This window comes from Nycticebus coucang, chromosome 11 (genome assembly GCF_027406575.1).
Source record: "Nycticebus coucang isolate mNycCou1 chromosome 11, mNycCou1.pri, whole genome shotgun sequence".
Lineage (NCBI taxonomy): Eukaryota > Metazoa > Chordata > Mammalia > Primates > Lorisidae > Nycticebus > Nycticebus coucang.
Window position 1 is genome coordinate 77,178,405 of NC_069790.1, and position 24,636 is coordinate 77,203,040.

Consider the following 24,636-nt stretch of genomic DNA (forward strand, 5'->3'; position numbering starts at 1 on the left):
GGCGACCCGGCGCAGCCGCCGCGCAACAAAGTCACGCTCGACCCGAGCAGAAAGTTTCCAATAAAACCCCGAGCGCCGAAACGCACAGGTCTCGGAGCTGAACTCGCGCCAGGAGCACGCCCGAGGCCAACCACTTGACAACCAGCTCCGGTTTACAGCAGAAAGGACGCGAGGCGGGGGCCGGGGAGGAAGACGAGGCGACCACACTCTCTCGCACACGCTCGGCTCCCCTTCCTCTTTGGCCCCACTGTCCAGGTGGGAGCTGCGCAGCAGACTCACAGCCGCGCTGGAAGCGCCGGAGCCGGGCAACCGGCGCCTGGGCCCCTCCCGGAAGGGCCCGCGACCCCCGGGCCAGGTCGGCGCGCAGGGGAGGGGTGTGCACGCCCAGCGCCTCCTCCCTGGCCCTCGCCCGCCCCAGACGGCCGCGGCGGACCGGCGCCCTGGGTCGCCGGGTCGGGCTCGGGGGATGCTTGGCCGGCTGGCCGCGGGCCCGCGCGCCCCTCCCCCCGGGGCCGCCCGTGGGGCGCGCAGGAGCCGAGCGCCGGCGTCCCGGGGGACCAGCCCGCCCGCCCGCCGGGGGACCCAGGCAACTTTCCCCTGCGCGGTCGCGGGCTACCCCCGACAGGGTGGGGCGGGAGCCCAGGGACGAACGCAGCGTGGACTCACTTTTTCGGATGTTTCTCTCTTTTCGGCCTCCGCTTTCGGGCCTGAATGGCCAGCACTGGGGAAAGACAAGACACACATTAACGGTCGGGCCGGGCGGCCTGCGGGGCCGCGTGGAAGGGAGAGGGGGACGCCGCGGGCCGCTCACCTTTCCGGGAGCTCATTCCGACGCGGCGGAAGCGGGGCGGGGGGCTTCGCGGCGGTGGCGGCGGCGACGCGGGAGCCGAGCCGAGCCGGGCTGCAGCCTCCACTCGCTCCGCCAGCCGGGAGGAGGCGGGAACCGCGCCTGCGCCGCCGCCGCCGCCGCCGCCGCGGCTCCGCTGGGGCCCAGCAAGACCCGCCCCCGGCCGGCCCCGCCCCCACCCGCCGACCCGCGGGGGTCGAGACCCCCGCGACGCGCCCCAGCCTCGCGCCCGCAACCACCCGCTCGGCCGACCACCTGTGCACAAGTGCCCGCCGCCCACGGCCTCTCGCCCTCACGGCCTCCCCAGCCCCATCCCACGGCCCGGGCCTCCGCCTCCAGCGCCCCTGCAGCTGCGGCTGGCTAAGGCCGCCCTGCTCTCCCGGGCACCAGGCCCGCAGGACCCTCCCTTGCCAGCCACGGCCTCTCCCCTCCGCACCCCGGCCGGTCGCGTTGCCCGCCGCTCCGTACGCCCTTCCTTGGCCGTAGCCTGCGCGGGTCTCACACCACCTCTCTTCCCGCGGACTCTTCTCTCCTTTCCCTCCTCTACAACCTTGCATCCCCATGAGCGCCGCTTCCTCCTCTCTGGCGGGCGTGGAAAGGGCACAGGACCAAAAGCTGGGAAACCTGGGTCCTGGATTAGATGTGTGACCTTGGAGAAGTCATTTTACCCCTCACCTTCACCTACACCACAGCATTGCTTGAGTTGAATGAAAAAGATGCACATAGTATTGAAAGTAGGATGAAGCTTTCGCCCAAGAATTGAAGCCCAGTTCACCAAATACCCCTTGTGTAATAATTTTAAAATATCAATCACACTAAGTAGTTATTTTTTGCATCTTACAATAAGAAAACTGAATCTAAAGAGGTTTAACAGCTTAACCAGCCAGGATCGATCAAATGCAGGCCTTGGCTGGCTCCAAGCTCTTTACCAAGCTGCCTATCAAAAATGTGAACCAAGTTGATAACCGCAGTGTTCCCTTATTTATTTAAATAATTACTATAGTTTTGCAAGATATATACCTAACCGTTAACTCCCTCCTTGGTTATACAACTGTATACAACTGACAGAAGTGGTTAGTCTTACTCCAAAGATGTTAAACCCAACAGAACAGGAAATACTGTTTGGATTATGAAGGCCTTTTTACTTTCTGAACCTTTTATTTTCAAAAATATCAAAATTTACAAGAAAATATAAGAACAGTCTTATTAGGGCGGCGCCTGTGGCTCAGTCAGTAAGGCGCCGGCCCCATATACCGGGGGTGGTGGGTTCAAACCCGGCCCCGGCCAAATTGCAACCAAAAAATAGCCGGGCATTGTGGCGGGCGCCTGTAGTCCCAGCTACTCGGGAGGCTGAGGCAAGAGAATCACTTAAGCCCAGGAGTTGGAGGTTGCTGTGAGCTGTGTGAGGCCACAGCACTCTACCGAGGGCCATAAAGTAAGACTCTGTCTCTACAAAAAAAGAAAAAAACAAAAGAAAAAAAAATAGCCAGGTGTTGTGGTAAGCACCTTGTAGTCCCAGCTACTTGGGAGGCTGAGGCAAGAGAATCGCTTAAGCCCAGGAGTTAGAAATTGCTGTGAGCTGTGATGCCATAGCACTCTACCCAGGGTGACAAAGTGAGACTCTGCCCCACCCCACCCCAAAAAAAGAAAGAAAGAAAGAGATTCCTTCCTTGATGACTCCGTGCCTGTAGCTCATTGGCTAGGGTGCCAGCCACATACACTGGTGATGTTGGCAGGTTCCAATCCAGCCTGGGCCTGCTAAAACAACGTCAACTACAAAAAAAAAAAAAAAAAGCTGGGTGTTGTGGCAGGCGCCTGTAGTCCCAGCTACTCGGGAGGCTGAGGCAAGAGAATCCCTTAAGCCCAGGAGTTGGAGGTTGCTGTGAGCTGTGTGATGCCACGGCACTCTACTGAGGGCCATAAAGTGAGACTCTTGTCTCTACAAAAAAAAAAGAACAGCCTTATTAACCCATGTTCACCCATTTATAACATTTTACCACATTTGCTTTGTGCGTGTGATTTATTTTGCTAAATCATTTCAGTTTTTTTGCAAAAATTTTAATCTTTACACCTAAATATTTCAATGAGTATCTACAATACTAAGAACAAAGATATTCACCTACATAATCATAATTTCATTATTACTCCCAGAAAATTTAATATTAATACAATTATCTATAATATACAGATCATATTCAAATTTTTGAAATATCCCAGTAATATTCCTTTTAGTTGACTTCCCCCCACCCCAATTCAGCATACAATCAAGGATCATTCTTTGCATGTAGTTGCCACGTCTTTTTTTTTTGAGCAGAGCCTCAAGCTATTGCCCCAGGTAGAATGCAGTGGCATCACAGCTCACAGCAACCTCCAACTCCTGGGCTCAAGCAATTCTCCTGCCTCTGCCTCCCCAGTAGCTGGGACTACAGGCGCCCGCCACAACGCCCGGCTACTTTTTGGTGCTGCAGCCCTCATTGTTGTTGGGCGGGCCCAGGCTGGATTTGAACCCTCCAGCTCAGGTGTATGTGGCTGGCGTAGCCTCTTGAGCCACAGGTGCCTAGCCGTTGCCACATCTTTTAAAGCTCCATTTCATCTAGAATGATCCCTGGTTTGGTTTTTTCTTTTCTTTTTTTTTTTTTTGTGGTTTTTGGCCAGGGCTGGGTTTGAACCCGCCACCTACGGCATATGGCACCGGCGCCCTACTCCTGAAGCTATAGGTTCCGCCCTGGTTTTTTTCTTTTATAACATTGATTTTTTTTTTTTTTTAAACTTTTGCAGAATGTTACTCAATTTGGCCTTGTCTGTTTTCCTTTGCTTAAATCCAAGTTAAATAATTTTGTCAGGTGTACTATACAGATGACATTTGCGTCCTTTTAGTGTACCAAGATGTGATGTCAGTTTGTTCAATTATTGATGATGTTACATTGAATCATTTCTCCCTAGTAAAGGTACCTTTTCCCCTCTGTATTTAAAAGTCTGCATAAAAAATGAGCAAAGGAGTTGAATAGACATTTCTCCAAAGATATGCAAATGGCCAGCAAGCACATGACAATATGATCAGCATAATTCATCCTTAGGGAAATACAAAGCAAAACCACAATGAGATACCACTTCACACCTACTAGGACGATTACATAGAAACATTTTTTTTAATGGAAAATAAGTATTGGTGAGGATTTTGGAACTCTGATATATTGGAAACCCTGGGACCCTCTTACATTGTTGGTGGGAAACACATAAAATGGTTACTATGGAAAACAGTTGGTTGGACTCTCAGAAGCTAATCATGGAATTACCAGCACCTCCACTCCTGAGGCATGTATATCCACCAGAATTGAAAACAGGTATTCAAACACATCTTTGTGCATGAATATTCACACCAGCACTATTACACTAGCAAAAATGTAAAACAACCTAAATATAAGCCCATGGATGAATGGGTGAATAAATTGCGATATACATATGTCACACAAAGGAAAGAAGTACTAATGCGAGTACAACGTGGAGGAACGTCAAAAACATCGTGCTAAATGAAATAAGCCAGACACACAAAGTCACATATCATATGGCTCCATTCGTATGAAATATCCAGAACAGGCAAATACACAGCAAGCAAATTGGTGGCTGACAGGGATTGGGAGAAGGGGAAATGGGGGTGCAACTGCTTTATGGATACTGGGGTTTATTTTGGTGTGAGGAAAACGGTTTGGTGCTGGATTGAGGTGGCAATGGCACAATACCAAATGTACTAAATGCCACTGAATTGTTTACTTTAAAATAGTTCATTTTATGTTATGTGAATTTCACCTAAATTGATAGAGAAAAAATTTATGTGTGGAATAATACTTTGAAGCTGTGTATCTTTTCCCTAACAAGCTTTCAGTGGGTTACCATCCATTGGTAATGCTTGCCTGAATCAACTATTACTACAATTATCTTACAAACCTATTGTTCATCTGTGTTAAGTAACATTCTTATGTAAGGAAGAGGGGTTTTTGTTTTTGTTTTTGTTTTTGTTTTTTGAGACAGAGTCTCAAACTGTCGCCTGGGTAGAGTGCTGTGGCATTATAGCTCACAGCAAACTCCAACTCTTGGGTTCAAGAGATCCTCTTGCCTCAGTTTTTCTATTTTTAGTAGCGACGGGGTCTCACTTTTTGCTCAGGCTGGTCTCAAGCTCGTGAGCTCAAGCAATCCACCGCCTTGGCCTCCCACAGTACCAGGATTACAGACATGAGCCACTGCGCCAATATCTGGTTGGTTTGTTTATTTCTGACCTGTGAGACTCCCGCCTCAACCTCCTGAGGAGCTGGAACTACAGGTGTTCATCACCACACCTGGCTGATTTTTTATTTCTTATTTTTTGTGTAGAGACAGGATGTCACTACATTGCCCAAATCGGTCTTGAGCTCCTGGCCTCAAGCAGTCCTTCCACCTCAGCCTCCCAAAGTGCTGGGCTTAAAGGCATGAACCACCATGACTGGCCTGGGAGACGCTTTTTATTTCTCCCTCCACCCACTTGTTTGTTTTTGGCTTTGACTCCTTTTTTGTTTTCAGTATCAATAGTAACAATAATTACTGGGTGGCACCTGTGGCTCAAAGGAGTAGGGTGCAGGCCCCATATGCTGGAGGTGGCGGTTTCAAACCCAGCCCTGCCAAAAACTGCAAAAAAAAAATTACTGTCACTTTTTTATGCTTAAATTATCCTATATGAGGCCAAGGAGACTCTTTTAGTTTGCAGCATTTTTCTTTTTTTTTGCAGTTTTTGGCCAGTGCTTGGTTTGAACCCTCCGGCATATGGTGCCAGTGTCCCACCCCTTTGAGCCACAGGCACCACCTAGTTTGCAGCATTTTTTAACATGTCCTAACCTGTTTCTGAGCACCTCTTCATTTTCTTGCACAAAGAGATGTTCTGGGTAGCCTTGTACATTCCCTAACCCAGTCTCAGAACCAGTCATTTCTCTAGTCTTGCCTTTGCCTAGGAGGTGATTGAAAGATTTGAAGCCAAAAATATCAGAGCTTGAGCCACGCACAGAGACCTCCCAGAGTGCTAAGATTACAGGCATGAGCCACCCCACCCACCCACCTCAGGCTTTTAAGTTTTTAGGAAAGTTTCTTTATAGGTAATCTATACTTTCTATTATTAAGCTTAAATGTTTTACTATTTTGTTATTTTAATCTTTTTTATAGTTATACAACTTTATGAAAATACAAATAATTCATTGAATTGTATACATTAAATGAATACATTGGCAAGTGAATTACATCTCAATAAAGCCATGTTTAAGAACAACATGATACGGAAATTAGCTGTCAGTGTTGATTTCATAATAAATCAAATGCTTAGTAAAACTTGATGTCAGAAATATTTTAATCTTTTATTTCATTATAGTGCATTCCTCAATGGCACTAGTATTGTCATAACAGCACTGTAATGTGGAAGTTAATGAGAGTAGCTGAGCCAGACTGCCAAAGTTCAAAACTAGTTCTGCAATTAGCTAGTTGGGTAAGTTTAAGCAAGTTACTCAGTCTATCTGTGTCTCAGTTGCCTAATGTGCAAAATACAGATGGTAATTTGATGTGAAAATTTAATGAGTTCATTTATATAAAACATTTAAGAATCTGGGCGGTGCCTGTGGCTCAAGGAGTAGGGCGCCAGTCCCATATGCCAGAGGTGGCGGGTTCAAACCCAGCCCCGGCCAAAAACCACGAAAAAAAAAAAAAAACATTTAAGAATCTAAGCATTTGACAAATATTAGCTAGTCTCAGTTTTTTGTTTTTTAGTTTTGGGGGGTTTTTTTCAGACAGAGTCTCACTCTGTCTCCCTGGGTAAAATGCCGTGGCATCATCTTAGCTCACAGCAACCTCAAACTTTTGGGATCAAGCAATCCTCTTGCCTCAACCTTCGAGTAGCTGGGGCTACAGGCACCTGCCATAATGCCTAGCTAGTTTTTTTATTTTCTCTCGCTCTTGCTCAGGCTGGTCTCAAACTCCTGAGCTCAAATGGCCCATCCGCCTTGGCCTCCCAGCCCCCAGCCTTGCTAGTCTTATATATAGGCATATTAAGAAATGTGTTAATTATCTATTGCTATATAGCAAATCTTTCCCAAATTTAGAAGCTTAAAAAAATAAACATTTATCTCACAGGTTCTGTAGTCCCGGAATTTGGGAGCAGCTCAGCTGGAGAGTCAAGATGTCACTTGGAGTTGCAGTTGCAGTCATCTGAAGGGTTGACTGAGGCTGGAATATCTGTTACCAAAGTGGTTCACTTGCATGGCTGTTAGCAAGAGGCCTCGGGTCCTTGTGGCTGTTACAGAGGCCTCACTTCCTCACTGCCTGGATCTTTTCATAGGACTACTTGAGTGTCTGGCTTCCCCCCAGAGCAAATGATCCAAGCGATGAGGAAGAAACTGCTATGCCTTCTATGACCTACCCTAAGAAGTCACAATTCATCATTTCTGCCACATTCTACTCCTCAGAAACAAGTAACAGCACATGCTCCAAGGAGGCAATTAAGCTCCACTTCTTGATGGGAGGATTGTCAAACAGTGTAGAACATATTTTAAAATCACCACAAGGAGTCATTCTTTCTTTTCTTTAAATGCCGCTGACTTTGAGTGAGAAGCCTTAGAGAATTCTTATTCTGGTGTTTGTTTAAAAAGTAAAAATGAGGCGGCGCCTGTGGCTCAAGGAGTAGGGCGCTGGTCCCATATGCCGTAGGTGGCGGGTTCAAACCCAGCCCCAGCCAAAAACCACAAGAAAAAATAAAGAAAATTTAAAAAAAAAAAAAAAAGTAAAAATGAGAGGGAAATTTTATGTTCAACATTCAGATGAATAAAAAGGGAATGGAGACTAGGTTAACTAGAGAAAATATCAATAGTAACAAGCTTGTTATAAGTAAAATGCATAAATGGACACTTACATAAGCCAGCTCAAAAATGATGCTAACGATTTGCCCGGGACTGTATTAGGATCAATTTAGAATTTAGACTATTCACTAATACACTAGCATATAACTAAATAAATTAAATGGTCTGGCCATAATCTATGCTGAGTTTTCCCACCCTAGGCTCCATTTCTTTTTTTTTTTTTTTTTTTTTGGCCGGTGCTGGGTTTGAACCCGCCACCTCCGGCATATGGGACTGGTGCCCTACTCCTTGAGCCACAGGCGCCGCCCCCTAGGCTCCATTTCTTCCAAGCATTTAGACATGGATATAGCCATGATAGAATTTCCCAAAACTTGAGCTCTGTGAGTATAAGAATTTGGCTTTCCATTTTATTATAAATAATGAAAAAATACAACATAAAATCTAATATAATAATAAACTTAGTATTATTTTGTTCACAGTTAAACATGCATTCTTTATAATCTCAGGAAGATTTTTCTTCCTTTTTTTTTTAAGACAAAGTCTTATTTTGTCACTCTCAGTAGAGTGCTGTGGCATCACAGCTCATTGCAACCTCAAACTCTTGGGCTTAAGCGATTCTCTTGCCTCAGCCTCCCGAGTAGCTGGGACTATAGGCGCCCACCACAATGCCCAGCTATTTTTTGTTTTTGTTTTTGTTTTGTAGAAACAGAGTCTCACTTTACCGCCCTCGGTAGAGTGCCATGATGTCACAGGACTCACAGCAACTTCCAGCTCTTGGGCTTCCGCGATTCTCTTGCCTCAGCCTCCCGAGCAGCGGGGACTACAGGCGCCCACCACAACGTCCGGCTATTTTTTGGTTGCAGTTCAGCCGGGGCTGGGTTTGAACCTGCCACCCTCGGTATATGGGGCCGGTGCCCTACTCACTGAGCCACAGGCACCACCAACCCAGCTATTTTTTGCTTACAGTTGTCATTGTTTAGCAGGCCCAGGCCGGGCTCAAATCTGCCAGCTTCAGTGTATGTGGCCAGCACCCTACTCACTGAGCTACGGGTTTTTAGAGCACTTTTAAAGTTGGAAGTGGGTCCTTCTCATGAAGGAGAAAAGGTGAGAGAGATGAAGAATTTTTCATTGTCATTTCTTTGTAATTCATACCATAATCTTTATATTTCATAATCAGTTCTTCAAAATGTCTATCTATAATTTTCTGGTAAGTATAGAGATAAAATATACTTTTTTTTTTAATACAGAGTCTCACTCTGTTGCCCAGGGTAGAGTGCCATAGCATCATCCTAACTCACAGCAACCTCAAACTCCTGGATTTAAGCCTCAGCCTCCTGAAGGGCTGGGACTACGGGAGTGTGCCATCACACCCAGCTAATTTATTCTATTTTTATTTATTTTTTATTTTTTTATTATTTTTTTTTTTTTTGTAGAGACAGAGTCTCACTGTACCGCCCTCGGGTAGAGTGCCGTGGCGTCACACGGCTCACAGCAACCTCTAACTCTTGGGCTTATGTGATTCTCTTGCCTCAGCCTCCCGAGCAGCTGGGACTACAGGCACCCGCCACAACGCCTGGCTATTTTTTTGTTGCAGTTTGGCCGGGGCTGGGTTTGAACCTGCCACCTGTGGCATATGGGGCCGGCGCCCTACTCACTGAGCCACAGGCGCCACCCTATTCTATTTTTAATAGAGATGGGATCTCACTCTTACTTTGGCTGGTTTCAGACTCCTTAGCTCAAGCAATCCTCCCACTTGGCCTCCCAGAGTGCTAGGATTACAGGTGTGAGCCACCGCACACAGCTGAGATAAAACATACTTTAGCTTTTTTTTTTTTTTTTGCAGTTTTGTTGTTTTTTTTTTTGGCTAGGGCTGGGTTTGAACCCACCACCTCCAGCATATGGGGCCAGCGCCCTACTCCTTTGAGCCACAGGCACTGCCCACTTTAGCTTTTTTTTATATATATATTTTAGCATTTAAAAAAAAAACTTTTTAAGGCTGGGCATGGTGGCTCACGCCTATAATCCTAGCACTCTGAGAGGCCAAGGTGGGTAGATTGCTTGACCTCACAGGTTCGAGACCAGCCTGAACAAGAGCGAGACCCCCTTCTCTACTAAAAAATAGAAAAACTGAGGTAAGAGGATTGCTTGAGACCAAGAGTTGGAGGTTGCTGTAAGCTATGACGCCATGGCACTCTACCCAGAGTGACAGCTTGAAACTCTGTCTCAAAAAAAAATAAAAATAATCTTATAATCCTTATTTATATAGTGCTTAATTGTAATTCAAACTTTTATTTTTTATTTTTTGTTAAGATGGGGTCTTGCTGTCTTGTCCAGGCTAGTCTCAAACTCCTGGCTTCAAGCAATCCTCCCCCACTTTAGTCTCCCAAAATACTAGAATTACCAGTGTGAGCCACCCTCCCTAGTCCAAATTTTTTTATTGTTACCTAATACACATAAGAACATGCATAAATCATAAGTGTACAATTAAGTGAAGACATTTGTGTTTAAGAAAATAGAGTATTGGGCGGCGCCTGTGGCTCAACGGGTAGGGCGCCGGTCCCATATGCCGGAGGTGGCGGGTTCAAGCCCAGCCCCGGCCAAAAATAAAAAAAAAAAAAAAGAAAATAGAGTATTACCAGTATCCCCAAAAGTCCTCCTCCTTTCTTTTTGGTCACTTCCCCTACCAAGACAACCTCTATTCTGACTTCCAACACAACAGATTCATGCTGCCTGCTTTTTGATTGTATAGAAATGGAATCATACCCTAATTACTCTTTTGTATCTGGCTTCCTTTGCTAAACATTGTGTTTGTGAGTCTCATCCATATGTTGCATGTGGCAAATATTTTCATTGTTTTATAGCATCCCATTGTTTAAATGTGCCACATTTTTTGAAAATCAATTGATGCCATTTATTAAACTTTTGCATCTTAGTCCCCCAAACACTTTTCTGTTCTTAGCTTTGTGATGGAGGAAGTATGATCACATCTGTTAAGGGGGAAATGTGACCACATTTCTTCTTTGCCAATGGGCTCCCCATTACTTCTTCCAGTTGGAGGCCATAGAGCAAGACAGAGGCCTGGAGAATGGGAAAGGACATTCTCCTTCCTGTTCGCTTGCCATTCCTGTCACCATCCTCTTAGCCCAGGCCCTTTTCCCGGGGGATAACAATTGGTTCCAGCCTCGGATCTTAGGGAGCTACTTAAACCAGCTTCATGGTGTCCTCTCAGAAGTACTTTCAACATGCTAACACTCTGGGAGACTGAAGTGGGTAGACACCTTGAGTTCAGGAGTTTGAGACCAGCCCAGGCAAGAGTGAGACACCCTGGCCAGGTGCGATTGCTCACGCCTGTAATCCCAGCACTCAGCAGGTCAAGACAGGTAGTCTTGAGCTGATCTCAGGTTCGAGACCAGCCTGAGCAAGAGCAAGACTCCGTCACCAAAAAATAGCTGGACATTGTGGCAGATGCCTGCAGTTCCAGCTACCGAGGGCAGAAAATCAAGACTCTGTCTCGAAAAAAAGAAAGAAAAGAAAAAGAAAAATATAGGAAATTGACATTGACACAGTATTATTAACTCAAGAAAGATTTTTACCAGTTTTTACATGCACTCTTTATGTGTATATATAGTTCTATCAAATTTTAATAACTTATTTGGTTTATTATAATCATCACCACCACAGTGAGGATATAGAACTGTTTGATTACCTCAAAGTAAGACTCTGTCTCAAAAGAAAAAAAAAAAAGTAGAAAAAGTAAGGGCTGGATGTGGTGGCTCACTCCTTCAATCATAGCACTCTGGGAGACCAAGGTGGGCAGATCTTTTGGCTCAGGAGTTGGAAACCAGCCTGAGCAAGAGTAAGACCCTGTCTCTAAAAAATAACCAGGTGTTATGGCTGACCTCTGTAGCCCCAGCTACTTGGGAGGCTGAGGCGGGGGATCACTTGAGCCCAAGAGTTTGAGGTTGCTGTGAGCTATGAGGCCATGGCACTCTATTCAGGACAACAAAGTGAGACTCTGTCTCAAAAAAAAAAAGAAGGAGGCCGGTCAGAGAGCTCTAAGAAGAGTGGTCTCAGGATGCTGTCCTAAGTCTGTGACAGCGATTGGAGCCGTGACAGCGATTGGAGCCCCGGCTCCGGCGCAGGGGTCTGCGCGGAAAGTCAGATATTTGGCTTCCTGTGGTATACTGATGAGCAGAACTCTTCCGCTACATACCTCAATTTTGCCTAAGGAGATATATGCAAGAACTTTATTCAAAATCGCTGCACCATTATAAACAAAAGGAAAGAATATTCGGAGAGGAGAATTTTAGGATATTCAATGCAGGAAATGTATGATGTAGTATCAGGAATGGAAGATTACAAGCATTTTGTTCCTTGGTGCAAAAAATCAGACATAGGGCGGCGCCTGTGGCTCAGCGGGTAGGGCGCCGGCCCCACATGCCGAGGGTGGTGGGTTCAAACCCGGCCCCGGCCAAACTGCAACAAAAAAATAGCCGGGCGTTGTGGCGGGCGCCTGTAATCCCAGCTACTTGGGAGGCTGAGGCAAGAGAATCACCTAAGCCTAGGAGTTGGAGGTTGCTGTGAGCTGTGTGACGCCACGGCACTCTACCAAGGGTGATAAAGTGAGACTCTGTCTCTACAAAAAAAAAAAAAAATCAGACATAATATCAAAGAGATCTGGATATTGTAAAACACGATTAGAAATTGGGTTTCCACCTGTGTTGGAGCGCTATCCATCAGTTGCAACCTTGGTAAAACCACATTTGGTACAGGCATCCTGTACTGATGGGAGACTTTTCAAGCATTTGGAGACGGGATTTGGCGGTTTAGCCCAGGTCTTCCTGGCTACCCAAGAACGTGTACCTTGGATTTTTCAATTTCTTTTGAATTTCGTTCGCTTCTACACTCTCAGCTTGCCACATTGTTTTTTGATGAAGTTGTAAAGCAGATGGTGGCTGCCTTTGAAAGAAGAGCATGTAAGCTATATGGTCCAGAAACAAATATACCTCGGGAGTTAATGCTTCATGAAGTTCATCACACGTAAAAGGAAGGAAGAGCTGGTGTCGTATACTTACAACTTCAGTTTGTTCACTTGTAAGATTTTAGTGCTTTCATGATTTTTTTTTCAGAAGTCAGAAAGCATTTGTTAAACTCAGCTTTGATTATAAACCTGCACCGTTAAAAATTTGCAAAAAGCGTGTGGACCCACTTGTACATAGAATTGTCTTCAATCAAGTGTAATTGAGAGAAATATGTTCATTATCATGTTCTGCATTTACAATAATAGGATGTCATCACCATTGCTAGAATATTGACATTATTATTCTGAGCAGAAATTGAAACTATAGACTTAGGGCGGCGCCTGTGGCTCAGCTGGTAAGGCGCCGGCTGAACTGCAACCAAAAAATAGCTGGGCGTTGTGGCGGGCACCTGTAGTCCCAGCTACTTGGGAGGCTGAGGCAAGAGAATCGCTTAAGCCCAAGAGTTGGAGGTTGCTGTGAGCTGTGTGATGCCATGGCACTCTACCTAGAGCCATAAAGTGAGACTCTATCTCTACAAAAAAAAAAAAAAAAAAACTATAGATTTAAACCTTTTTTTTTTTTTTTTGGTTTTTGGCCAGGGCTAGGTTTGAACCCGCCACCTCTGGCATATGGGACCGGCGCCCTACTCCTCGAGCCACAGGTGCAGCCCTAGATTTAAACCTTATAATGAAAGTGTTTAGTTGAGGTTCTCACACAGCATGTATTATATTAACCATATCACGCTTAAGTTATTAAATTCAGACTATTTGTAACTTATTGTTATAAGGCCTTCCTGTGGCTTAGGATATTTTGAGTAATAATCATATATTTCAAGTAAAAACTTTGATTTAAAAGTATTGTTGATGAAGGTTCCCTGGCACTTTAGTTATTTTTAAATTGCTTTTACAGGTGGTAGTAGATAATTCAGTGCCATTATGAGGTTAGCTCCCAGATAAACAGTGAATTTTGTTTTTGTTTTTGGTAAGTAGTCCAGAATAGCTACCGATTTCTAGTAGTTTGCAGCCTTCTTCCAGGTACTTTGGCTGCTCTTTCAGTAATGCTACTTTTGTGTCAAATTTTGTCTATAACTGTTAGGCAACAGATGAAGATGAGTTTGTTGATATGTCTCCAACAGTATGCATCCCTATTTTCTATTTATTGTGTGTACTCACTTTCAATAATGTATTTCAGACTGATATTTTTTAAAGAAATCAATGTAAGGACTGAAAGAACAACTTAATAAAGTTAATTTGTTTAAAAAAAAAAAAAAGGAGTACCTTCAACAGCCAGCAGCACCCCCTTCTTAGATATCTGGGTCCCACTTCCCTCCTCTAAGCTTCTGAGGGCTGACAACATGAACTCCTCACTTTGTTCCCCAGCCCTAGAGATGGGCTCTGATTACTATATAATTTCTGTTACCTCAGCATTCCAATTACTTAGTTCTCCCATCCTTGTTCAATCAATTCATGTATATATATATATATATATACACACACACACATATATACATATACATTTTTTGGTTTTTTTTGTTTTATTTCTGAGACAGAGTCTCATTTTCACACCCTGGGTAGAGTGCTCTGGCATCACAGCTCACAGCAACCTCCAACTCTTGGGCTCGAGTGATCCTCTTAACTCAGCCTCTCAAGTAACTGGACTATAGGCACCACAACACCCAGCTATTTTTAGAGATGAGGTCTTGCTCTGTCGGAAGCCATATAAGGTACAGCTGGGCCTTACTTCCTCTTTAAGTAAAAAAGCAGTTTCACCTTTTCCCGGTAACTTTACTCGGCAACTAGCCAACCAATCACCTTATGCCCCATCTTACTTACTCTAGCCAATCCCCAGTTAACAACTCCTCTGAACCTCCCAACAAGACACACCTGCCTTCCCCGTAATGCTTATAAGGCACAGGTTTTTCAATAAAGTTTGAGACTTGATCAGAAAACTGTCTTGTTTCCCTTTCTCACGCCCCTTGTTTGTTTTTCTCCTTTAGGTGGTTCCTGCGTCCCCCGTTGCTGTCCCACGGGTCGGGACATTGCTCTTGCTGAGGGTGGTCTCAAACTCCTGAGCTCAGGCAATCCACCAGCCTCAGCCTCCCGGAGTGCTGGGATTACAGGCATGAACCATAATACCCGGCCTTTTTTTTTTTTTTTTTTTTGTAGAGACAGAGTCTCACTCTATGGCCCTTGGTAGAGTGCCGTGACCTCAAACAGCTCACAGCAACCTCCAACTCCTGGGCTTAGGAGATTCTCTTGCCTCAGCCTCCCGAGTAGCTGGGACTACAGGTGCCCGCCACAACACCCGGCTATTTTTTGGTTGCAGTTTGGCTAGGGCCGGGTTTGAACCCGCCACCCTCGGTATATGGGGCCCGCGCCTTACCGACTGAGCCACAGGCACCGCCCCAACCGGCCTTTATATATATATTTTAATGAAGTAACTGGTACAACTTCAATAAAGGCATAGAAATTCCCCTCTAGCCACAGGAATTATTTATGATTCTACCAGCAGTGGGTGGTTGGGTTGCCTCCAGCTTGGGCTATGATAATAGTGCTGTTGCGAACGTCCTTGTATGTGTCTTTTGGGGAGGATGTGTATATACTGAAAAAAGGAAATGCTGAGGCATAGATTATACTTATGTTCATTTTTAGTATATACTGCCAAAAAATTTCTCAAAGTGATTATATCAATAAATTGCATTGATTTCAAGGCATTCCAAATATTTCACACCTGATTTTCAGAACTTTTTAAATTTAGGAGAAAAGTCAATGAACTACAAACTATGATGATTTCATGTCTATGCAGAATTTTTATATTACAATGCTAAAGAAAACTAAACTTTGTTGCTTAACGACAGATTTTGTATTCTTAATTCCTCTATCAGTGCTTGGTGCATAGTAGAAGCTGTTTAAAAAGTAAGAAAAAATAAAGGAAATTTATTTATTTTGTATTTTGTATTTTTTGAGACAGAGCTCACTCTGTTACTCTCAGTTGAGTGCGATGGTGTCATATCTCACAGCAACTTCAAACTCTTAGGCTTGAGCAATCCTCTTGCCAAGCTTGGTCTCCTGAGCAACTGAGACTACAGGCGCTGACCACACAGGCTAGTTTTTTGTTTTGTTTTTTTTTTGAGACAGAGCCTCAAGCTGTCACCCTGGATAGAGTGCTGTGGCATCACAGCTCACAGCAACCTCCAACTCCTGGGCTTGAGCGATTCTCCTGCCTCCACCTCCCAAGTAGATGGGACTACAGGTGCCCGCCACAATGCCTGGCTATTTTTTGGTTGCAGCCGTTATTGTTGTTTGGCAGCCTGGGGTGGATTAGAACCTGACAGTTCAGGTGTATGTGGCTGGCGCCTTAGCCGCTTGAGCCACAGGCGCTGAGCCTCATTTCGTTCTTTTGAGACAGAGTCTCACTTTGTCACCCTCGGTAGAGTGCCGTGGCATCATAACTCACAGCAACCTCCACATCTTGGGCTCAGGCAATTCTCCTGCCGCACCGCAGCCTCCTGAGTAGCTGGGACTACAGGCGCCCACCACAACGCCTGGCTATTTTTTTTTTTTTTTTTGGTTTTTGGCCGGGGCTAGGTTTGAACCTGCCACCTCCGGCATGTGGGACTGGTGCCCTACCCCTTGAGCCACAGGCACCACCCCACGCCTGGCTATTTTTGAGAGACAGGATCTTGCTCTGGCTCAGGCTGGTGTTGAACCTGTGAGCTTAGGCAATCCACTGGCCTTAGCCTCCCAAGTGCTGGGATTACAGGTGTGAGCCACCACGCCTGGCCACAGGCTAGTTTTTCTATTTTTAGTAGAAGGGATGTCTTGCTCTTGCTCAGGCTGATGTCCAACTCCTGAGCTCAACAATCCACTTGTCTGCCTCCCAGAGTGCTAAGATTACAGGCGGGAGCCTCCCCACTTGGCCAATAAAGGAAGTTTAAACGTGTTCCTGTGTACACTTGAACAAATGTGAAGCAGTAACATACATTTAGATTAGTCTTACCTGGGGAATACTCAGCAACCCCAGCATATAGATGAACAGGCCTCCATAGGTTGCTTCTATTGTCCTGTAAGACCAGTTGCTGTCCTCACAGTTTGCTCTGTTTACAGGCTGGGGCAGCCTTTCCTCTCGCACAATGACCTCATACTCTCTCTGAAGAATCTTTCAGAGAATCTGAAACAGAGCTGGATTTCTTTGGGATTTATTTTAGAGTGCTTCAGACTTTAAAGTTCCTCCCCAACCTCTGGGGGGACTTAAGGCCTGTATAAGCCCCAAGGCAAACAACCTACCTCTGCAGACCCTGTCTGAAGCCTTCACAAGCCACACTCTCAGGTGCCAGTGGATTTCTAGCACCTGACCATGGAGACAAAGGAGCAGCCTGCTAGAAGATATTAGTATAAAAGGCTGACCTTTTCACTGTCTAGAACTGTTAAATCCACTCAAGAACAGGGAGGGAGGGGGGAGTGAAGGCAACATATATATTTGTTTATAAAATAATCTTTACACTTTCTAAAACTACTTAGTTACCATGGGTGGCACCTGTGGCTCAGAGGAGTAGGGTGCTGGCCCCATATGCCAGAGGTGGTGGGTTCAAACCTAGCCCTGGCCAAAAACTACAAAAAACAAACAAACAAAAAAAACACTACTTAGTTACCAACTGCATACATTTATTTTTATATACTACAACACCTGTATTGTTAAATGTGTCTTTGTTCTGCTGTTACAAGTAATGTCACCTATTGAGTTTCTATTAACAGAGTAGTTAAAACAATTCATAAAATGGGGACTTTTTCATTAATAAAACGGTGAGGAAGCAGATATACTTAGCTATGAATCAAAAGTAAGTGTATTTTTGAATCTCTGGTGTGTAATGCATATTTTGTGACTCATCATAGGCAGTGAGCAGTCACGGACGTGTAGCACATGGATGTCTGTTCTCATGGACTATTTGTCACCAGAGAGGAAGCAAACATGCCTGATACCATCATGGAAGGTGGGTGATATCAGTTCTTCCTACTGATGACTTCTCTGACATGTCTTCAGATCTCATGCATTCCCTCTACTTTCCCCTCCTGTCTAATGCTAAATTCATAATCCCCTGATACCTTAGTCTGGCCATCACAAGTCGGGTATTGCCTCACCTATGCTTTGGTGTATAACAAACAACCTCAAATTAGTAGCTTAGGACAATCACAATTTATTAATTCTAACAATTTCATGGGTTCTCTGGGAAGTGCTTCTTCTGGCTCACTTACGGCACTGCATCCATCTGGTAAGTCAGAAGGAGCTGGACAGTCTGAGACAGCCTCAGATGTAGCCTCATCTGAGTATCTGGGGCCTTGACGGGACTGATGGAAGGCTGGCCCTCTCTCTGCGTGTGGTCTTTCATCATCAAGTAGTCTATCTGATGGTCTTTAAATGGCAAGTCACAAGAAAGGGAGGCAGATGATGCCAATGAGTAGCCTCCAGAACTCGCACAATGTTACTTCCACGTTATAGTATTGGTTTAAACAAATCCTAAATCCAAATTCCCTTCAAGAGGCAAGCACAGGAAGATACAAATTCAGAAAGACACAGTTCACTGGGGTCCTTTTATAACAATCTAGCACGGTACGGCATGTGTGTGTGTCAATCATGCACACATACGTGTGCAGTAGACTCCTGTTGGAAGAATGCCTGCCATGCACTAGGCCTCTGCAAGGTTAGCCAGATTTTGGGGGGCAATCGTGAGGAACAAAGTAGTATCAAAGGAATATACATTACGTTTATGTGTGTGTTTTTTTTTTTTTTTTTTTTTTGGCCAGGGCTGGGTTTGAACCCACCACCTCCGGCATATGGGACTGGCGCCCTACCCGCTGAGCCACAGGCGCCACCCTACATTACGTTTATCTTGCAATTTCTGGTTTTAAAAGGTTTCCAAGTCCACTTCTTTTTTTTTTACTTTTTTTTTTTTTTTTTTGGCCAGGGCTGGGTTTGAACCCGCCACCTCTGGCATATGGGACCGGCGCCCTACCAGCTGAGCCACAGGCGCCGCCCCACTTCTTTTTTTTTTGTAGAGACAGTCTCACTGTACTGCCCTTGGTAGAGTGCCGTGGCGTCACACGGCTCACAGCAACCTCTAACTCTTGGGCTTACGCGATTCTCTTGCCTCAGCCTCCCGAGTAGCTGGGATTACAGGCGAAGTCCACTTCTTTTGTACTATCTCTAAAATATCCTGTAGAAAAGGTAGGGGGTCTGTCCCCATTTGGCAGCAGGTAGAAGAGTAGAGAGCTAGGACATAGATCCTTTGACTCATCGTATACTTCTTTTACCACATTGGTTCCTCCTTTGGAAAAAAAAAAAAAAACACGAATCTTAAGACATTATTCCTTCTCCCTTGAATGTATATAAAGAACTGGAGGGTGGTGCCTGTGGCTCAGAGGAGTAGGGCACCGGCCCCATATGCCAGAGGTGGTAGGTTCAAATCCAGCCCCGGCCAAAAACTGCAAAAAAAAAAAAAAAAAAAAAAAGAACTGGAGACAATAAGTCTATGGCCAAAAGAAAAAAAATGAAGACTGAGAGTTCTTGTGATAATAGTAGACTCTCCAGAGGCAGCAGAAATTTCCAAAGGGAACCAAAGCTCTTGGAACCCAAGCCAAAGTTCCAAGGAGAAAACTGAGTTAAATCATGTATTTATGCATATACACATATGGTAGCACTGGGAATGAGGTATTTAACAATCTGCAAACAAATAAGCTGAAGATCATGACAGCAAATTTATCTGCTAATAGTTCCTAGTATGCTTTAAAATCAATTGAGAGGCCTTGGCGCCCGTGGCACAGTGGTTAGGGCACCAGCCACATACGCAGAGGCTGGTGGGTTCGAACCTGGCTGCGGGCCAGCTAATCAACAAAGACAACTGTAAACAAAATAGCTGACAGTTGTGGTGGGCCCCTGTAGTCCCAGCTACTTGGGAGGCTGAAGCAAGATAATCATTTAAGCCCAGGAGTTTGAGGTTGATGTAAGCTGTGACGTCATGGCACTCTATTAGAGGGACATAGTGAGATTCTGTCTCAAAAAGATAAAATAAAATAAAATAAATTGAGAGGAGATAGTGAAAATGCTGAAAATGTCCAGATAATGAGTTATCCTGAGAAATGTAAAAGAAACAAAAATAGCTCACCATGCACATTTTCATTGTGATAGCCTGTTTTGTTTTGTTTTGTTTTGAGACAGAACCTCAAGCTGTTATCCTACATAGAGGTCTGTGGCATCACAGCTCACAGCAACCTTCAACTCTTGGGCTCAAGTGATTCTCCTACCTCTGCCTCCCAAGTAGCTGGGACTACAGGTGCCCGCCACAATGCCCAGCTATTTTTTGATTGCAGTCGTCATTGTTGTTTGGCGGGCCCGGGCTGAATTCAAACCCGCCAGCTCAGGTGTATGTGGCTGGTGTCTTAGATGCTTGAGCCACAGGCGCAGAGCCGGGATAGTCTGTTTTCACCTAACCTCTCTTTTCTTCTGCTCTATTCTTTTCCTGTCTTCAAACCCTTCCCTGTAGCTTCCCACATGTATGGGATAAACAACGTGCCATATCTCCTTTCAGTTTCAGCTATAGTCCTCCTTCAGTATGCTTTCCCTGAAGAACCCAATTTATAATCTTGTCTCTAGAGAACTGAGGCAGTTACTGAAATGGTAAGATTTTAGAGGCCCACTAAAGGCTCCTAAGACACTTCACCATTACAAAATCATTTCTTTGAGTTGAGGCCTGTTATCTCAAGCAGTCATTTTTAATTTCTAGATAAAATTTTATTTCATTTTACTTTTAAGATTTTTGGGGTTTTTTTTTTTTTGAGACAGAGTCTCACTCTGTCACCAGGGTTAGAGTGCTGTGGCATCAACCTGGCTCACAGCAACCCCAAGCTTTGCGGATAAAAGCAATCCTTCTGCCTCAGCCTCCCAAGTAGCTAGTACTATAGATGCCTGCCAAAACACCATGCTAATTTTTCTATTTGTAGGAAAGACAGGGTTTCACTTTTCTCGGCTGGTCCCAAACTCCTAAACTCAAGGGATCCTCCCACCTCAGCCTCCCAAGTGCTAAGATTATTGGCATGAGCTACCACAACCAGCCTATGAATTTTTTTTTAGGAGACAAGATCTTGCTCTGTGGCTTAGGCTGGAGTATAGTGGTATGATCATAGCTCACTGCAGCCTCTCCAACTACTGGGATCAAGAAATCCTCCTCCCTCAGCCTCCTGAGGAATTAGTACTATAGGTATACACTACTATGACCAGCTTATATTTTTCTTTTTATTTTTATCTTTAAAAAAATTCTTTCTTTCTTTCATTTTTTGAGACAGAGTTTCACTTTGTCACCCTCAGTAGAGTGCCATGGTGTCACAGCTCACAGCAACGTCAAACTCTTGGGCTTAAGCGATTCTCTTGCCTCAGCCTCCCAAGTGGCTGGGACTACAGGCGCCTGCCACAATGCCTGGTTATTTTCTTGTTGCAGTTGTCATTGTTATTTAGCTGGTCTGGGCCAGGCTTGAACCTGCCAGCCTTAGTGCTTGTGGCTGGCGCTGTAACCACGGTGCTACAGGAGCCAAGATGAAGTACATGAGTTTAATGGCTATCAAAGCCAAGAAGATGTCCCATAAAAGTATAATATATAGGCTTGATGCCTGTGGCTCAAACGGCTAAGGTGCCAGCCACATACACCTGAGCTGGCGGGTTCGAATCCAGCCAGGGCCCGCCAAATGATGGCTACAACCAAAAGAACGGCCAGGCGTTGTGGCAGGCGCCTGTAGTCCCAGCTACTTGGGAGGCAGAGGCAGGAGAGTTTCTTAAGCCCAAAAGTTGGAGGTTGCTGTGAGCTGTGAAGCCATGGCACTCTACCCAGGGTGACAGCTTGAGGCTCTGTCTCAAAAAAAAAAAAAGAAGGGCGGCGCCTGTGGCTCAAGGAGTAGGGCGCAGGTCCCACATGCCGGAGGTGGCAGGTTCAAACCCAGCCCCGGCCAAAAAAATCACAAAAAAAAAAAGAAAAAAAGTATAATATATACTACAGACTTAGGGCAAAGCTTATCAGTAATGATAAAGGGTAAATATCCTTATTTCAAATAGTATCGATAATTTTCTGTTTTTGACCAAATTCTTATCAGATTTATATCAATGTTTTTATCTTGTAAAGTAGCTTTCTGAGAGTTTATACTAAGAGTAGAAGTGTTAGCTTGTTTATATAATTTCCTTGTTATTAGCTTGTGCCCACAATTTTAGTGTTGTCTTCAATCTGTAATTTCTCAATTTTTTGGTCTCAGGATCCCTGTACACCCTTAAAATATATTATGAGCCTTGAAGAAATTTTATTTATTTTGTAGAGACAGTCTCACTTTATGGCCCTCGGTAGAGTGCCGTGGTGTCACACAGCTCACGGCAACCTTCAACTCCTGGGCTTAGGCAATTCTCTTGCCTCAGCCTCCCGAGTAGCTGGGACTACAGGTGCCCACCACAACGCTTGGCTATTTTTTTTTGTTGCAGTTTGGCCGGGGCTGGGTTTGAACCTGCCACCCTCGGTATATGGGGCTGGTGCCCTGCTCACTGAGCCACAGGCACCACCCTATTTTTATTTTAGTGTTATTATATAACTATTGATATTTATGTTGCTGGAGATTAAAACTGAGAATATTTAAAGATACAAGAATGGCACAGGCACACATTCTATTTGTGGCAGAGTGATATCATCACGCATCATGGAACCTCCAGAAAATTCCACTGTGTACTCATGAGAGAATAACATATAGCGTGTAATATCTTAGTGTTATATATATAGTTTTGTTTTGTTTTGTTTGAGACAGAGTCTCACTTTGTCACCCTCGGTAGAATGTCATGGCATTACAGCTCATAGCAACCTCAAATTTTTTTTTTTGCAGTTTTTGGCAGGGGCTGTGTTTGGACCTGCCACCTCCGGCATATGGGGCTGGCCCCAACAAATTTAATTCTTTATCCCTATTAATCCTTTTCCCTCTTCTCACAGTCCTAGAGGCTGGAATTACAAAGTCAGGGTGCCAACACGGTGGCTGTTGACTGATCAGGATGGTGGTTGCTGAAGGCTGGGGTTGTTGTGGCAGTTTCTTAAAATAAAACAACAGTAAGAGCTGCAGCGCTGGTGGCTCAGTGAGTAGGGCTCCGGCCCCATATATAGAGGGTGGCAGGTTCAAACCCAGCCCCCGGCCAAACTGCAACAACAATAACAAAAAATAGCCCGGCGTTGGCTAATAGCCCACCTGTAGTCCCAGCTGCTCAGGAAACTGCAAGAGAATCGCCTAAGGCCTAAGGCCTAAGTCCAAGAGCTGGAGGTTGCTGTGAGCTGTGACGCCACAGCACTTTACCGAGGGTGACAAAGTGAGACTCCATCAATAAAATAAAATAAAAATAAAACAATAAAATTGCCTCATCAATTGACTTGTGGACTATTCCTCTGTAGCTTATTATGCTGTTTGATAGTTTCTTACAATAGAACTTCTTCCAAAATTGGAGCCAATTTCTCAAACTCTCCCACTGCTTTATCAACTCAGTTCATGCAATATTCTAAATCCTCTGTTGTTATTTCAACAATGTTCACAGCATCTTCACCAGAAGTAGATTCTATCTCAAGGAACGACTTTTTTTGTTTTTTTGAGACAGAGTCTCACTATGTTGCCCTCGGTAGAGTGTGTTGGCATCACAGCTCACAGCAACCTCAAACTCTTGGACTTAAGCAATTCTCTTGCCTCAGCCTCCCAAGTAGCTGGGACTACAGGCGCCCGCCACAACACCCAGCTTTTTTTTTTTTTTTTATTGTAGTTGACGTTGTTTTAGCAGGCCCAGGCTGGATTGGAACCTGCCAACACCACCAGTGTATGTGGCTGGCACCCTAGCCAATGAGCTACAGGCACTGAGTCATCAAGGAAGGAATCACTCTCTTTCTTTCTTTTTTTTTGGGGGGTGGGGCAGAGTCTCACTTTGTCACCCTGGGTAGAGTACTATGGCATCACAGCTCACAGCAATTTCTAACTCCTGGGCTTAAGTGATTCTCTTGCCTCAGCCTCCCAAGTAGCTGGGCCTACAGGTGCCTGCCACAACGCCTAGCTATTTTTTGTTGCAGTTGTCATTATTGTTTAGCTGGCCCAGGCTGGGTTCAAACCCGCCACCTTTGGTGTATGTGGCTGATGCTATAACCACTGTGCTACAAGCGCCAAGCCAGGAACCACTTTCTTTTATCATCTTTAAGAAGCAACTCTTCGGCTTGGTGCCCATAGGTCAATGGTAGTGTGCCAGCCACATGCACCAGGGCTGGTGGGTTTGAATCCAGCTAGGGCCTGCTAACTAACAATGATAACAATAACACCAAAATAAGTATAGCCGGGTGTTGTGGTGGGCACCTTAGCCACAGCTACTTGGGAGGCTGAGGCAAGAGAATCTCTTAAGCCCAAGAGTTTGCAACTACCGAGGGCAACATAGTGAGACTCTGTCTCAAAAAATAAATAAATAAATAAATAAATAAACAAACAAAAGAAGCAACTCTTCATCTGTTCAAATTTCATTATGAGATTAGGGGAACCCAGTCACATCTTCAGGCTTCACTTCTAATTCTAGGTCTCTGGCTATTTCTACTATCTGCAGTCACTTCCTCCACTGAAGTCTTGAACCTCTCCAATTCATCCCTGAGGACTGGAATCGACTTCTTCCAAACTCCTGTTAATATTGCTATTTTGATCTCCTTCCATGAAATCACAAATGGTCTTAATGATATCTAAAATGGTTAATCCTTTCCAGAAGATTCTCAAAGGACTTTGCCCCCAATCCATTAGAGGCATCAGTATCTATGGTATCTATAGTTTTATGATGTGTATTCCTTAAAAAATAAGGAAAAATTACACCTTGATCCATG

At 44.9% G+C, this 24,636-nt stretch overlaps 1 protein-coding gene and 1 pseudogene across 9 annotated transcripts in view; one reads left to right on the plus strand and one right to left on the minus strand.

The window, feature by feature from the left end:
- The window catches only part of SRPK2 (SRSF protein kinase 2), a 256,312-nt gene extending 254,882 nt beyond the window's left edge, over positions 1 to 1,430 (minus strand). For 3 of the 9 annotated variants that reach the window (XM_053553488.1, XM_053553495.1, XM_053553491.1), the window contains exons 1-2: positions 1,284 to 1,430; positions 667 to 721 (exon numbers count right to left, since the gene is read on the minus strand). In XM_053553488.1, coding sequence (XP_053409463.1) covers positions 667 to 721; positions 1,284 to 1,410 — 182 coding nt within the window. In that variant the 5' untranslated portion in view covers positions 1,411 to 1,430. Of the gene's footprint in view, positions 1 to 666; positions 722 to 811; positions 952 to 1,283 lie in introns of those variants that run through there. The other 6 variants (XM_053553496.1, XM_053553487.1, XM_053553486.1 and 3 more) reach the window with 3 other exon arrangements.
- Positions 1,431 to 11,843: 10,413 nt separating this feature from the next.
- On the plus strand, positions 11,844 to 13,235 carry LOC128598229 (coenzyme Q-binding protein COQ10 homolog B, mitochondrial-like; annotated as a pseudogene).
- Positions 13,236 to 24,636: the final 11,401 nt, after the last annotated feature.